This window comes from Labrus bergylta, chromosome 11 (genome assembly GCF_963930695.1).
Source record: "Labrus bergylta chromosome 11, fLabBer1.1, whole genome shotgun sequence".
Taxonomy (NCBI): domain Eukaryota; kingdom Metazoa; phylum Chordata; class Actinopteri; order Labriformes; family Labridae; genus Labrus; species Labrus bergylta.
In genome coordinates this window covers 11,888,425-11,901,525 of record NC_089205.1, presented here as the reverse complement: position 1 = coordinate 11,901,525, position 13,101 = coordinate 11,888,425, and the positions used below count along the sequence as shown (strand labels likewise).

Here is a 13,101-nt window from a genome sequence, read left to right as displayed (position 1 = left end):
AGGACCTCGACATCTGAAAGTGGCAGGTCTCCTGTCCCCCGCCACCTTTCTATCTGTTCCTCGTAGCCCAGTCTGTCGGGTTCCATACTCGTCTAAACACTGAAGGACACGATGGGACCCTCACACTGCAGAAGAGCAATCATAAAGTGCACATGCTCAAGCTCCTCACAACAGGGCAATATATTGTTACAAAGGCAGAAGTGCTGATCCGTTCCGATCACCCCTCACAGCAGTGTCTGTGTTTATCATTCAGGTATCAGCTGGTGGCTGTGTGTGAAAACAATCAGTGGAGTAGCTTCATGTTTATCATGCAGCAGCCTGTTGAAGTCTGTAGCTGTAAATTAAGCCAAACAAAATCTGTTACAGAGTGCTGTGTTTGTCCAAAAACTGAAGATGTAGTTCCTAAAATGCACGGTCCCCTGAGTGTCTGACTTGCAGACCATGCTCTGCACAGGCACACATCTAAATGAACTATGTGAGTGTGTGTGTGTGTGTGTGTGTGTGTGTGTGTGTCTTTACATGTTTAAATATGTCTTCTTCTTCTTCTTCTTCTTCTTCTTGTAATTTTTCCAGCAATTTAGACGCTTTTCTAGGCGTATTACTGCACTTCACAGGTAGACGGGAACTAAGTCATTCTACAAAGTATAACTTTAGATTCTTAAAAACAATTTTGTGGCATGTAGAAAATTAATGACTGCTTTTGCAATCAAATGGTGGTTCTCATATTGGCCAAGCAATGTTTTACCTGAAAAAGAAGTTATCCCCACGTCAGACACGTGTCATTTTTACATTGTAATAATATGTGTATAACTGTTTCAGGACTTCCACATTATTTAAATATGTCAAGGCTCATGCGACAAAAATATATTTAAAGGTTTCTGTCGATTACAGCAAACCTATTATTTACAGAAAGATTTCTGTTTTGTTTGTTGAGTCATTGTCCATGATGTGGTGTATCAAACACTGTTATGGACATGGTGCAGTTTAATATTACAGATTGTTGTTCTTTGATAAAAAGGGAGTTTGGGTTTATCTAACTGCTTGTATAACTTTTATTGAAATTGAAGCAATGCATGGAATACAAGGGGGAAAAAATGAGGGTGCACTCTATCATTAAGACAAAAAGAGATACATTTTGCATTGTAGTGCTGTTAAAATGCATTTTGAGTAGAAAAGTTATATTATAAATATATTACATTTTTCTGTCAGATACAATCCAAAAATCTGTGACAAAAATCTGAACCGTAAACTGATCTGTTTCACCAATAACAGAAAGTGTTACCGAACTACAAATCTATGTGTGCGTGCAAAACACAAATCCAAGCAGTTAAAAACTTGCATCTCTATCAGACAGGTGTTTATTAACTTTGATAAATTGTCAAAAAAAATAGGATTCCGAAATTCGAGGGAATTTATATTATATATATATAATTCAGTTTATATTTCTACAATTCTACAATTCACTTAGCAGACGCTTTTATCCAAAGCGACGTACATCAGAGAGTAAGTACAACACTAATCCATTCATACACCGCCACCGAAGCAGCAGGAGCAATGCGGTGCAGAGCACAACAAAGCAGAGCTGCCGTTTATTTTAATGCTCTGCTGCAACATTCAGAACATTCTGATTATATTTTAGTATCCAGAAGCAACTTATATCCCAAAATAACGTCCCACTTTTGAGGTCTTCAAACCAAAGCTGGGACATTTTTTTGTTATTTGTAAGGATGCTTTGTAACTAAAATATGAAGTAGATTTTTTTTTTTTTTTAGTCAGTGCACATCCATTTGCATAGAGGATGGTTGCAGGAAAAACTTTTCCTGTTTTTGGAGAACTTTTGTGTTATGTTGAGAGCGTTGGGAGCAAGCGCAGTGTAGCTGTGTTGTTGTCATACTCGAAAACCCCAATGAGAAATGCCTTTTCAGGTGTAAAGAAAATCCTCATGAATTAACAAATTGGCGCATAAACAAACACAACAAATCTCAGAACAAACCTGTCATTTAACCAACAGTCACTGCTCCTCTTTCATTGCTGCTCCCTGTCTCTCTGCTACAGTACAAGATGAATTGCTATGGAGTGCATCCCTTCTATATGGGCCTTGAGAACAGTACTGATGCTCACGGTGTGCTGCTCCTCAACAGCAATGCAATGGGTAAGAGAGACACACGCTCAGCCAACCAAAGCATGAAGGCACCCACATCATGCTGAGACATAAACATGGATTGCCAGTTGATGCACATACCCCATATTATGCAAATGAAACCAACAATCCTCACACACAAACAAACACACACATAAACAGAATGCTCTTATTTATTAATGAACAGGGCCATTTTTGCATGTTTCCAGCACATGTCCTTTGATAGGGAGTCTTATATAAGGTCAACACATTGCAACAAGAACACTCTGCTCATCTTCATGTTGTTGTGTTTGCATAATGAACATCAATAGAAACTGTGTACACATCTATAAACATACTGGTATATTCTCTTTTTTCATGAGCAGAAATACTAATGCTGTGCCAGTATCCCTCAAAAAGCTATTTCACTACCAGATGAACAATAAAGTGTCAGAAGTGCTTTGGTCATATTTTTCTGGGGGTTTTTTTATAAAAAAAATGTTTTTGTATTGACTGCCACCAGATAAATAGAGCTCGTATTAAATATGTGATGTTTGAGCCCATGTTTCCCTCCCTCCCAGTACACATACACACACCACCTACATATAAACCACTGAGTGACATAAACATCATATTTTCTGTGTGTCCAGATGTGACTTTCCAGCCTACTCCAGCCTTAACATACAGGACTCTGGGAGGCATCCTGGATTTCTACATGGTCCTCGGACCCACGCCTGAGGTTGTGGTGCAACAGTACACTGCGGTAAGTTTCCTCGGACTTTTGATCTGTTTGTGTGTGCAACTGCATGCATTCGTGTGTGTTTTGTGTCTGGCCCTGGGCCGCTGTTGATGGACTGCAGCAGCTGGGAGTTCCTCGCTTCATTGCGCTCTCTCATTTAGCCTATCTAAACACACACACACACACACACACACACACAATCAAACAAACACTTTATGGACGCTGTCCCTTTTTCTGGCAGAACAACTTTTTTCTGTGCTGAACTGTTTTGACTTCCTTGTTTGTTTTTCTTCTTAACAGCTGATTGGACGACCTGTTTTGCCTGCCTATTGGTCCCTTGGGTTCCAGCTTTGTCGCTATGGTTACGCCAATGACGAAGAGATTAAAAATCTATACACCGATATGGTGTCAGCGGGTATACCCTATGTAAGTTCCCAGACTTTTTTTTAAATGTCAGGACTTAAGATGAATAATTTTTTACTTTTTATTTACTGTTACACCTTAAGTTTTCCCATTTCAATTAAAGATCTATGACACATTTCATGACATCACATATTCAAATCTCAACTGTCAAATAACTCTCTGGAACAAATAGATCCATTTGTAATTTCCGTTGAAATTATCATTTTGTGAAAACAGTTTGTCAAAATTCACAGATGTGACAACATAACACACATTACTGGAATCAATGTTGGTACTGCTTACACATCCAATGTTTTCTTCATGTATTTATTGCTATTTTGCTTTAATTAGTTTGAACAAATATCTGAAAGCTCTTCGTCAATGGCGGGGAAAGAGTTAATGTTCTTTTGATGCACTCAGTGGAATGGACTTTTCTTTTTCCAGTATCTGCCCATATTCATAATAATGTGATTTGTTGTATGCGGACAGTAACTGCATGAATCAAAATCAAATAAAGGAAGTTACTGGGATGAAGCAAAACGGAGACATGACTTCAAGGATTACACTGGATACATCCACTTAAACCAGATGCAATGTGACCTATAATTCCATTTTAGATCCATTCCATTGTTTTGCAGCCTCTAGACATTTCCAGTTGTACAAAACAATACAGCTCTCTGACAGGGAAATCTGAGCTTCATGTTGAGTCAAAGCTCGAGACAAAGTTAAATATCTGACCATGGCACTATGCTTCATGTGGAAACAGAGTCTCCACAAAGCATCATGCAGCAAAGAACATAAGAATTTCAAACAATAATCAAATGAATGGCGTTTACAAAACCCATAACTGCAAGGAGCTGATGCCAGCCAAAAGGTTTCCTGTATTACTGACACAAATGAAATCGACTTACCAAGGCTACATATCAGCTAGCTTCACAAGCTAACACATAGGAGGGATAGCACAAATAGAGGACCTATACAAGTATATATTTCTGTTTCATTAAGCCTACTTAAACATGTGGGTTAAATTATGTTTGCTTCTGGTCTTGTAATTTAAAAAAAAGTCTTAATTAAGGATTTAACATCTCTGCTGTAGGATGTGCAGTATGCAGACATTGACTACTTGGACCGCCAGCTTGACTTTGTCCTGGACCCAGAGTTTGAAGGACTTCCTGACCTGGTTAAGAGCATGAGGAATGAAGGCATGAAGTTCATCTTCATTCTGGTAATGCTACTTTAACATAAACTATTCATACTGACGTGATTTGGTACTCCATGGCCAAAAACCAACGCAAGCAAAATATGACACAGACAGAATGTTATATCACGGCCACATTTTACTACTATACATGTAGTAGACGATAATAGCAGAGGATGTTGTTGAATATTCCAGGATCCAGCCATCTCGGGCAATGAGACATATTACCCTGCCTTTGAGAGAGGTCAAGCTGCGGATGTCTTCATCAAATGGCCCAAAGAGCTCAGTGATGACATTGTGTGGGGGAAGGTAAGAGGGCATAAATATCGGGGAATGGTGTAAAAATACATTTAAAGAAATTGACGAAATTGAATTGACTCAAAATAAGAAGGCAAAATATCACTTTTGCTGGTATGATCCTTTCTATGTTTTTGCAGGTCTGGCCAGATTTTCCCAATATCACAGTGGATGAATCTCTGGACTGGGATAGCCAAGTAGAGGTAAAATCATTTCCGTAATAACCATATACCATTACATATCAGAAAGTATTCCCAATTACAACTGTGCACAGACAGAATCTGCATTGACTAACATGTCATCATTAAAGAAGAGAAGAGACGAGAATACATTTATTTGTGGCATCTTTTGGTCTTGTTAAGGTTGTTGACTTTTCTTTTCTTTTTTTTTTTTTACCTTCCCATCCCTAGAAATACAGGGCATACACCGCATTCCCCGACTTCTTCCGCAATACAACAGCAGAGTGGTGGCTCAGAGAGATCAAGGATTTCTATGATAATGTCACAAAATTTGATGGCCTCTGGATTGTGAGTGAACCAAATGCAAATGATTCCATAAAGGTGAACTTTTTTTCCTCGTTGCCAGGCTTACATCACCTATTCTTTGTCTTTGTCTGTAGGACATGAATGAGCCTGCCAGTTTTGTCCATGGCACAGTGGGAGAGAAGTGCCTTGGCAATCAACTCCTGGAGTACCCTCCGTATATGCCACGTAAGACACAATCACACCATTCCTCTTGTTTGTCCTCCTCATTGTATTATAAAGCAACAGTAGGAGTGTGCTTTAAAATGATTCATTGTGACTGTTTATTGTGCTTTTGTCCAAAAGCCCTGGAGTCTAAACATCTTGGCTTAAAGCATAAGACTCTGTGCATGAACAGCGAGCAGATTCTCAGTGATGGAAAGCGAGTCAGACACTATGATGTCCACAACCTCTACGGCTGGTCACACGCCAAGCCCACATATGAGTAAGTGATTATGTATGTTGTTTATGCTGTCCTGCTTTACATTTTTGAAAAAGTCTAGACTTTAGATACTGGAATTTTATACTCAAAGAAATAATTATATCACCATCAAAAGGGCAGGTATTCTCTTTATTTTAACATGCACAAATAGAAACAAAATTCATACCAACACAGATGTAGAGGTTTTTGGTGTAAAAAAAAAAAAAAAAAGACATTGAGTAAGAGCTGTAATCAGGCAGATGTGCATGATCCTAAAGAAATGAGTTTGTCCAAATTTAGTCTGGTTCAGGAGGCAATACAAAAACTAATTAGCATGATAATCGCAGCCCTACATTTTCAGAACACAGTCAAATTAGATGTTGGTGAAGAGGAAAGAGAACAGGAAGTGCAGGAACTATTATTGCAAATGCATTTGGGGAGTAAAATACAGCTACAGGGAATACAGAACAGATACATTTCAGCTATCCACAGAAATACAGCCTCATCAAAACTATAAATAAATAATCACCAATGTTGGAGTACATTGGTCCTTGCGGGGGAATTTTCCACTCACCGCAGGGAGGACAGACTGCAGAGTTGAGCTAACAGAAAAACCTGTGAACGCTTAGCACCTTTGGGCCTTGTGCCTAGGTGCTTTGTCTTAGGAATTGTTTCATTTTAGCACCGGGCTGAATTTAACAATCCCAATTGATCAGCTTGTCCACTTCTATATTGAATGCACTTAATTTAAGGGAGGGGATATACTTTTTACATTCTACTTGTTGCTAGTTTGGGTAAGCCTTTGTGTTGTTTCTGTATGCATCATAAATCCCTGATTCACTCTTGTGTGTGCAGCGCCGTGCTGGATGTGACGGGTAAAAGAGGCATTGTGGTGACCAGGTCTACTTACCCCTCCAGCGGCAAATGGGCCGGACATTGGCTTGGAGACAACTATGCCGGCTGGGACCAGCTTTACAAATCCATTATAGGTAGATATACACACTTACTGCACAGATAAATATGAAATACAACTGGATTCTGATGTTTCATGATGGCAGTCTACACTGAGACCAGTAATCTCACACGATAAGGGTCATGCCAACCAAATGTCATTTAGAAAGGAATCTTTAATCTGGCATGACACCCAATCTCCCTTTTGTTCTGCAGGCATGATGGAGTTCAGTCTGTTTGGCATCCCTTACGTAAGTAACATCATCTGATCTCGGTTTTGACGACGCATAATCTTATTGATGTGACCTTGTCCTCGCTAAGTAGATTACAGCAGTCTGAGTGATGTTATTTTGTTTGTAAGACCCTTTGATCAAAGGACATCTTGAGATACAATGTGAGGCATGTCATTACAAGCCCCGACCCAACCGAGAGGCCCAGCAGAAGTGTATCGTGATCGAAAAGAGAATCTTATTAATTGAGTAGTTATTAATGTAACTTCCGAAGTGTCTTGGCTTGTTTGCCTCGATGTCTTTTTTATGTCATCTCATCCTCATTCACATACTGCCATGTTTCTTCTCCTCAGCCTGCTAATAAAACACCGTATTGATCCTTGTATTTTAAACCATTTCAATGCCCTGAGTGCAGCCACAGGGTCAGATAAGCATCCCTCACTCTTGCAGTGTCATGCTCAAGGACACTTCCGAAACTTGATCCTTGCTACAAAAGTAGTGTGACAGTATCCTAATTCCCAGCAAGATGTAATGAAGCCACCATTTTTCTATTCTGTTGGCTCTGTGTCTCACACACACTTTTTGCATATACCTTTTTTTTTTTTCCAGACTGGGGCAGACATCTGTGGCTTCTTTAACCCAGCTGAGTATGAGATGTGTCTGCGCTGGATGCAGCTGGGTGCCTTCTATCCATATGCACGCAACCACAATGGCAAGGGTTTCCCGGTGAGTGGACTCAAAACTGAGAAAAAATAAAACACACACGGCTATGGACTGGTGGGTAAATCAACTTAAATTCCTTTTTTGCTCGTCGTTGTAGATATTTTTGTTTAATGCAGAGGGCAAACTCTGCTTCATGAAAAAAAATCCACAGTGTCTTTTGTTCATTCATGCGTACTGGATATTTCCAGGAAATCGCTTCAGGTGCACCCACAGGTCAAAGAACATTCTTACTTCTGTCATTCCTCAGAACACAGAAGCGACATACAAAATTGGCTGCAAGCATCAGATTTCTGACTTCCTCAGAAGGTTCCAGTATAACCTCAGATCAAAAAAAAAGATAGAAATTATCTCCCCTTTTACTACCATACCATTTTAAAACTGGAATTGGTTAAAGAATAATAAACAAGAAAACAGAGGATCAAAGGAATTCACTTTATATAGGTGACATTGTGTTTTATTCTCCCTAAAAGATCAGACATCTAACCCTATAATCAAATATACCAAAGAATAGAATACATGATATTTAGAATAAAGAAAGTAAATGTTATTCAATATGAATGAACCATTTGATCCCATGAAGAGGAAATATACGGTAAATTCTAAGAAATCTGTTGCATTTAAGCAAGAGAATGACTTCATTTAAAATCTGTACAATTGTTGCATCCAGAAATACATATTTGTATTTACATACAGAAATGGAGGAGACAATACTTTGACTTTTGTGGTTTGAGTATTGTTTCCTTGGGTCTTAAACACACATTATGTCAATTCTGCCGCCAGGGGTCTTTCAATAAAAGAATCACAAAAGATGACGTCGAGGCTGGCGAGGAATCATGGGAGTGATTCTCTCTGCTACTCCAAACCCAAGTGGCAACCTCCAGTGTTTAAAAATGAAGCCACAGCGGTAATGCAAAATCCTGCAGTTTGTCGAGGGTCCGCTTGAGGCTGGCTCCAAGAGGCCCAGAAGTCACATACACACCCGTTTAAAAATGCCAGTTTTCACAGCAGAAATTAACACGTTTACAGCCTGGTGCAAAAACGATATTGGAATGATTAGTCCATGTCTCGACCAACACACTGTACAGGGGGTGATTTTTTTTTTTATAACGCATCTGTTTAGATTTTATGAACGATACATGTTTGACATAGTTAGGGGTGTGACTGACCTGATTGATAGGTAGGCGTGATGTAATGTTTACTGACTATTTAATGTATCCAGGTTTTATTTACACATCTTTATCACAGCAGCACATACAGCAACAGTACGGCAACGTTCAGTAGCAGTTCGTACTTGCTTATGTAGGGGTCTTTGACGTAACATCAAGCGTTTCCACAGCAACATTAAACATTTTGTGTCTGTCATGGCGGCCGTCACAACAAGACACGCCCCATTATGTAGATAAAATAATGGATTGCGTTTGATAACCTTTTAAATATTTAGTAATTGTAGTAATGTAATTACTCAACAAAAAAAAATATAGCATAGGTTTCGTCCATTTTTTATTAATCTAAATATCCTAGTGTAAAATTCTCATATAATTCTACATATTGTACTTTCAATTGACATCAAGCTTGGCCTGATTGAAGCTAAATAGATGCCCTATATTCCTTAATGTAGCATGTTCTGTGGCTACAAAGGAAACACATTTACTTAGTCCTAGTGTTTGAAGAAAAAAAAAATTCAGTAAGCTACCTTCTCTACCTGCCTCTCTCCGATCTGTGTCTGATATACACAAACACAAAAAGATAGACCTGTTAGCTGCTGTAGTGTTGGTGGCATTCATTCCAGCGGTGACCTTTTCCAGCATTGGAACACATCTGAGAAATCCAATAATGCCAGTCCGGAGATCGATCCCACCGGGCGAACCTTCGCTGCACTAGAGTCTGCAATACTAGACACGACACAAGTGTGTGTGTGTGTGTGTGTGTGTGTGTGTGTGTGTGTGTGTGTGTGTGTGTGTGTGTGTGTGTGTGTGTGTGTGTGTGTGTGTTTAAACGCATGGAGTGGGGATATAATTGAATTCTCAAGGTGATCTGGGCAGCAATGCACAGCACCTAACAACCGCCAACACACACACACACACACACACACACAGACACACCATGATTCCAATAATTTAATAATGGCTTTCAAATGGGTGGTTAAACATTGGGGGGAATTGACAGAAAAAACACACACAGGGCGGGTGAGGGTGGTTCAGAATGACAGTTTGAGATGCAAAGGAAAAGTCTGGGATCTGAAAAGTCACCAGGATGGAAGGGGGAACTCGCAAGAGAAATGTGAAGATATTCATACAAAATAGAAGAGAAAGACGAGAGAAAGACCGACAAGAGAAATATTGAAAAGAAAATACAGTTCAAGGAGAGGAGTTCATTGGGGCGATTAAATGAAATAAAAAGGAAAGAATTATGATGCAGAAAATTGGTGGAGAATTAAACAAGATGCCCATTTAGCAAATCAAACACAAGTGACACAGTGATCATAAGTAAGTAAGAGCTGGGACAAGGCTAAATAACCAATTTACCAATGTTTGAAACACCTGTGTGCAAGTCAGGAAAGTAATGTGAGAGAGTTATGGAATACACAAGAGGTCTGAAGGATGGGAGAGAGGGGAATCAAGGTCAGCTATTTGTGTAGTCTACTGTAAAAACTGTGTTATTTTTCCAGTCGGCCATATGAAATTCCCCAATCATCTGACAGTTAGTGACTGTAAACTCCAGTCTGCTTAACAAGGCGTTTGACACTAAAGTATTAACACCCCGAACTAGAATGGAAGGTGCACAAGGTCAGAGACAGTGGAGAGAGAGAGAGAGAGAGAGAGAGAGAGAGAGAAAGAAAAGGGGAGAGTTTTTGCAGAGTCATTCCCAGAGTGCCGTCACGCCTAGTGTCTCTTTGCCCTCAGACAACTCTCTGTGTTGACCTTGAGACAATTTCACTGCCACAGCAATATACTGCAGTGTCTACATTAAAATCTGAACAGTGCAAAATTAATTAAACAAAAATATATTTCCTCCACCAAAAGCTGGTTCAGCAGAGTAGTCTTATTCACTTATATTGTTCCTCACTCAAAGGAGCATATTTTTCATCCAAACATATTTCCTGTTTTATGATATTAGCCCTGCAATGCAAAACAGAAGCTCAAAGGTTTATGAGATCGGGCGAGGGAGTAGATTTCAGAAGGATAAATGAAGAGAAAACCCGAGTAGAAGATGGAAAAGATGAGAAGGGCTGACACTGGCAGATAACCTCGTTTTTCCTGCAAGCCTGCGCGTGCGAGTGTGCATGCACATACATATCTGACTGCAATCAGTGAGTGTCACAAGGCCTTTTTTCGCCACCGTAAATGTGCCAATAAATTAGGCGGATTCACAAGATAGATTCTGTGTCTGCTTCTCAGTCTTCAGCGCTCCCCATTCGCACATCTTCATCAATCCCTCCTCCGGTTTTTCCGCTGATGAAAAGTCTACCTGGAGGGCCTGACAGACAGTGGTAGAACTGTCAAGTCATGCAAGATTTGTTGGAAGGAATGTTTAAAAGTATAGAGTTGGTTTTGGGGACATTATTCTGTTGGGAGTTTTACATTTTACAAGATGCTACAAAATGCTTTAGTCAAAAGTTCCCATGATATAGCCAAGCTAAAAGATGTAAACCCTCCAGAATAAAAAAAAAAAAAAAGTGATAATGAGAGATTACATTGTTTTAAATTTCCAAGATGAAACAATTAGGGGAGAAGGCAGAATGGAAAATGGTAAATGGACTTGAGCTTGTATAGCGCTTTTCTAGTCTTCTGACCACTCAAAGCACTTTTACACTACAGGTCACACCTACCCATTCACATCCATTCACACACTGATGGTAGAGGTTTCTATTTGTGGCCATCAGAAGTAACTAATCCCATGCATACACATTTATACACAGCTGACGAGCAGCGGGAGCCACTTAGGGTTAAGTGTCTTGCCCAAAGGAACATGGGACTTGTGGCTGAAGGAGCTGGAAATTGAACCCCCCACCTTCCAGCTGAAGAGACAACTGACTCTACCAACTGAGCCACAGCTGCCTAAAAGAAGAATGCTGATTATTTGAGTAGTTTTTAGATGTATGAAAAATGGCATTAACCATTTATGGCAGACAGGAAAAATTACATTTTCAGTTGTCGTCCAATGAAGGGGCAGTTGTGGCTCAGATGCTAGAGACATTGTCTCTCAACTGGAAGGTTGGGGGTTTGATCCCCAGCTCCTGTTTCATTACAAAGAAGCCTCTACCATCAGTGTGAGGGTAGGTGTGACATGCAGTGTAAAAAGTGCTTTGTGCAGCATACGGCACACATTGACACAAATGATTGATGACATACCTTTTCCAAACATGTTTCAAATGAATCAGACTAGAAGTCAAGATAAATCTTGCTCAATGACTTAGCAGCAACACTTCACAAAACCAACACAAAATTGTGTCTGGACCTTTCTGATACTGGGTCCTTAACTGTGTGCCATCACCATTAAGTGTTTGTTCTTTAAATTAACTGTCCTTACTCTCAATGTGAGCGTAAAGCAGGCTCTTACTCACTCATTGAGATTCATTCGTTCACTCCCACTCTCTTTATATATCATACACTCCGATCAACTTTCACAACTTACCATGGTAATTACTTCACGGTGAACACATCTGATTGTGAGCCGTGAAGGTGCGAAAGAAGTGGTAACTAAAAAAAAAAAAGGGAGGACGACAGAAGAACTCCTTGGTTTTCAGATAATTACAACTTGTACATTTCCTCAGAAAATTAAATGATAATCTGGTAAACTCCTGAGGTCATAAGATAATGGAAATGTTCGGTATTCAATCATGTGCTGTTAGGCCTGCACTTAGTAACCACTGGGCTACAGTTAATAACTATGATCAATTCTGACCCAGTTAAACTGAAGTGCAGCTGCAGCTGTGAAGAACATTTCTTTCATTGGTTTTTGTGACTGTTTCCATTAATTATATCTCGTGGTCTCTTTTAAAAAATTAACACAAAAAAAAGGAGGTTCATTGACTTGCAGTACTGCAGAAGTTTACCCAAAACACAACCACATAAACACACAATCATATGCAAATGCACTACACCCCGAAATACACACACACACACACACACACATACTCAGCATCATAGGGAGGGGTATATGGTGATGACACGCTTCAAATGAAAATATTCATGATCCGCAGTGCCTATGTGGATGTTTGTGTGCGTGCACACGACCAGACTGATCGCTGTTTTCTCCACAGTTTCACAAAATGAGCTCATTCATTTAGATTGGCCCATATCTAGATAATGACAGGACACCATGTCCTCTTTTTCTGCCCCTGTCCCTCAAAGGGATGTAACACTTTTTGCTAATTAAAATTAATGTCAGAACAGTGTGTGAAAGAGGAGTTTATGGCATCATCCATCAGTATAAATACAGCACACGGGCCATTTGAATACCTCTGGCATGCTACAATCTAGCTAGTGTTGCTGTCACT

The 13,101-nt window shown here is 39.7% G+C and overlaps 1 protein-coding gene across 1 annotated transcript in view; it reads left to right on the top strand.

Annotated features, from left to right (window-relative positions):
* Positions 1 to 13,101, top strand: part of si (sucrase-isomaltase) — a 68,331-nt gene that overhangs the window by 40,472 nt on the left and 14,758 nt on the right. The window contains exons 29-40 of the mRNA XM_020643369.3: positions 2,056 to 2,152; positions 2,770 to 2,882; positions 3,159 to 3,284; positions 4,357 to 4,485; positions 4,654 to 4,767; positions 4,896 to 4,958; positions 5,166 to 5,282; positions 5,375 to 5,465; positions 5,583 to 5,721; positions 6,553 to 6,686; positions 6,865 to 6,899; positions 7,488 to 7,604. Of these exons, the coding sequence (XP_020499025.2) occupies positions 2,056 to 2,152; positions 2,770 to 2,882; positions 3,159 to 3,284; positions 4,357 to 4,485; positions 4,654 to 4,767; positions 4,896 to 4,958; positions 5,166 to 5,282; positions 5,375 to 5,465; positions 5,583 to 5,721; positions 6,553 to 6,686; positions 6,865 to 6,899; positions 7,488 to 7,604 (1,275 nt within the window). The remainder of the gene's footprint in view (positions 1 to 2,055; positions 2,153 to 2,769; positions 2,883 to 3,158; positions 3,285 to 4,356; positions 4,486 to 4,653; positions 4,768 to 4,895; positions 4,959 to 5,165; positions 5,283 to 5,374; positions 5,466 to 5,582; positions 5,722 to 6,552; positions 6,687 to 6,864; positions 6,900 to 7,487; positions 7,605 to 13,101) is intronic.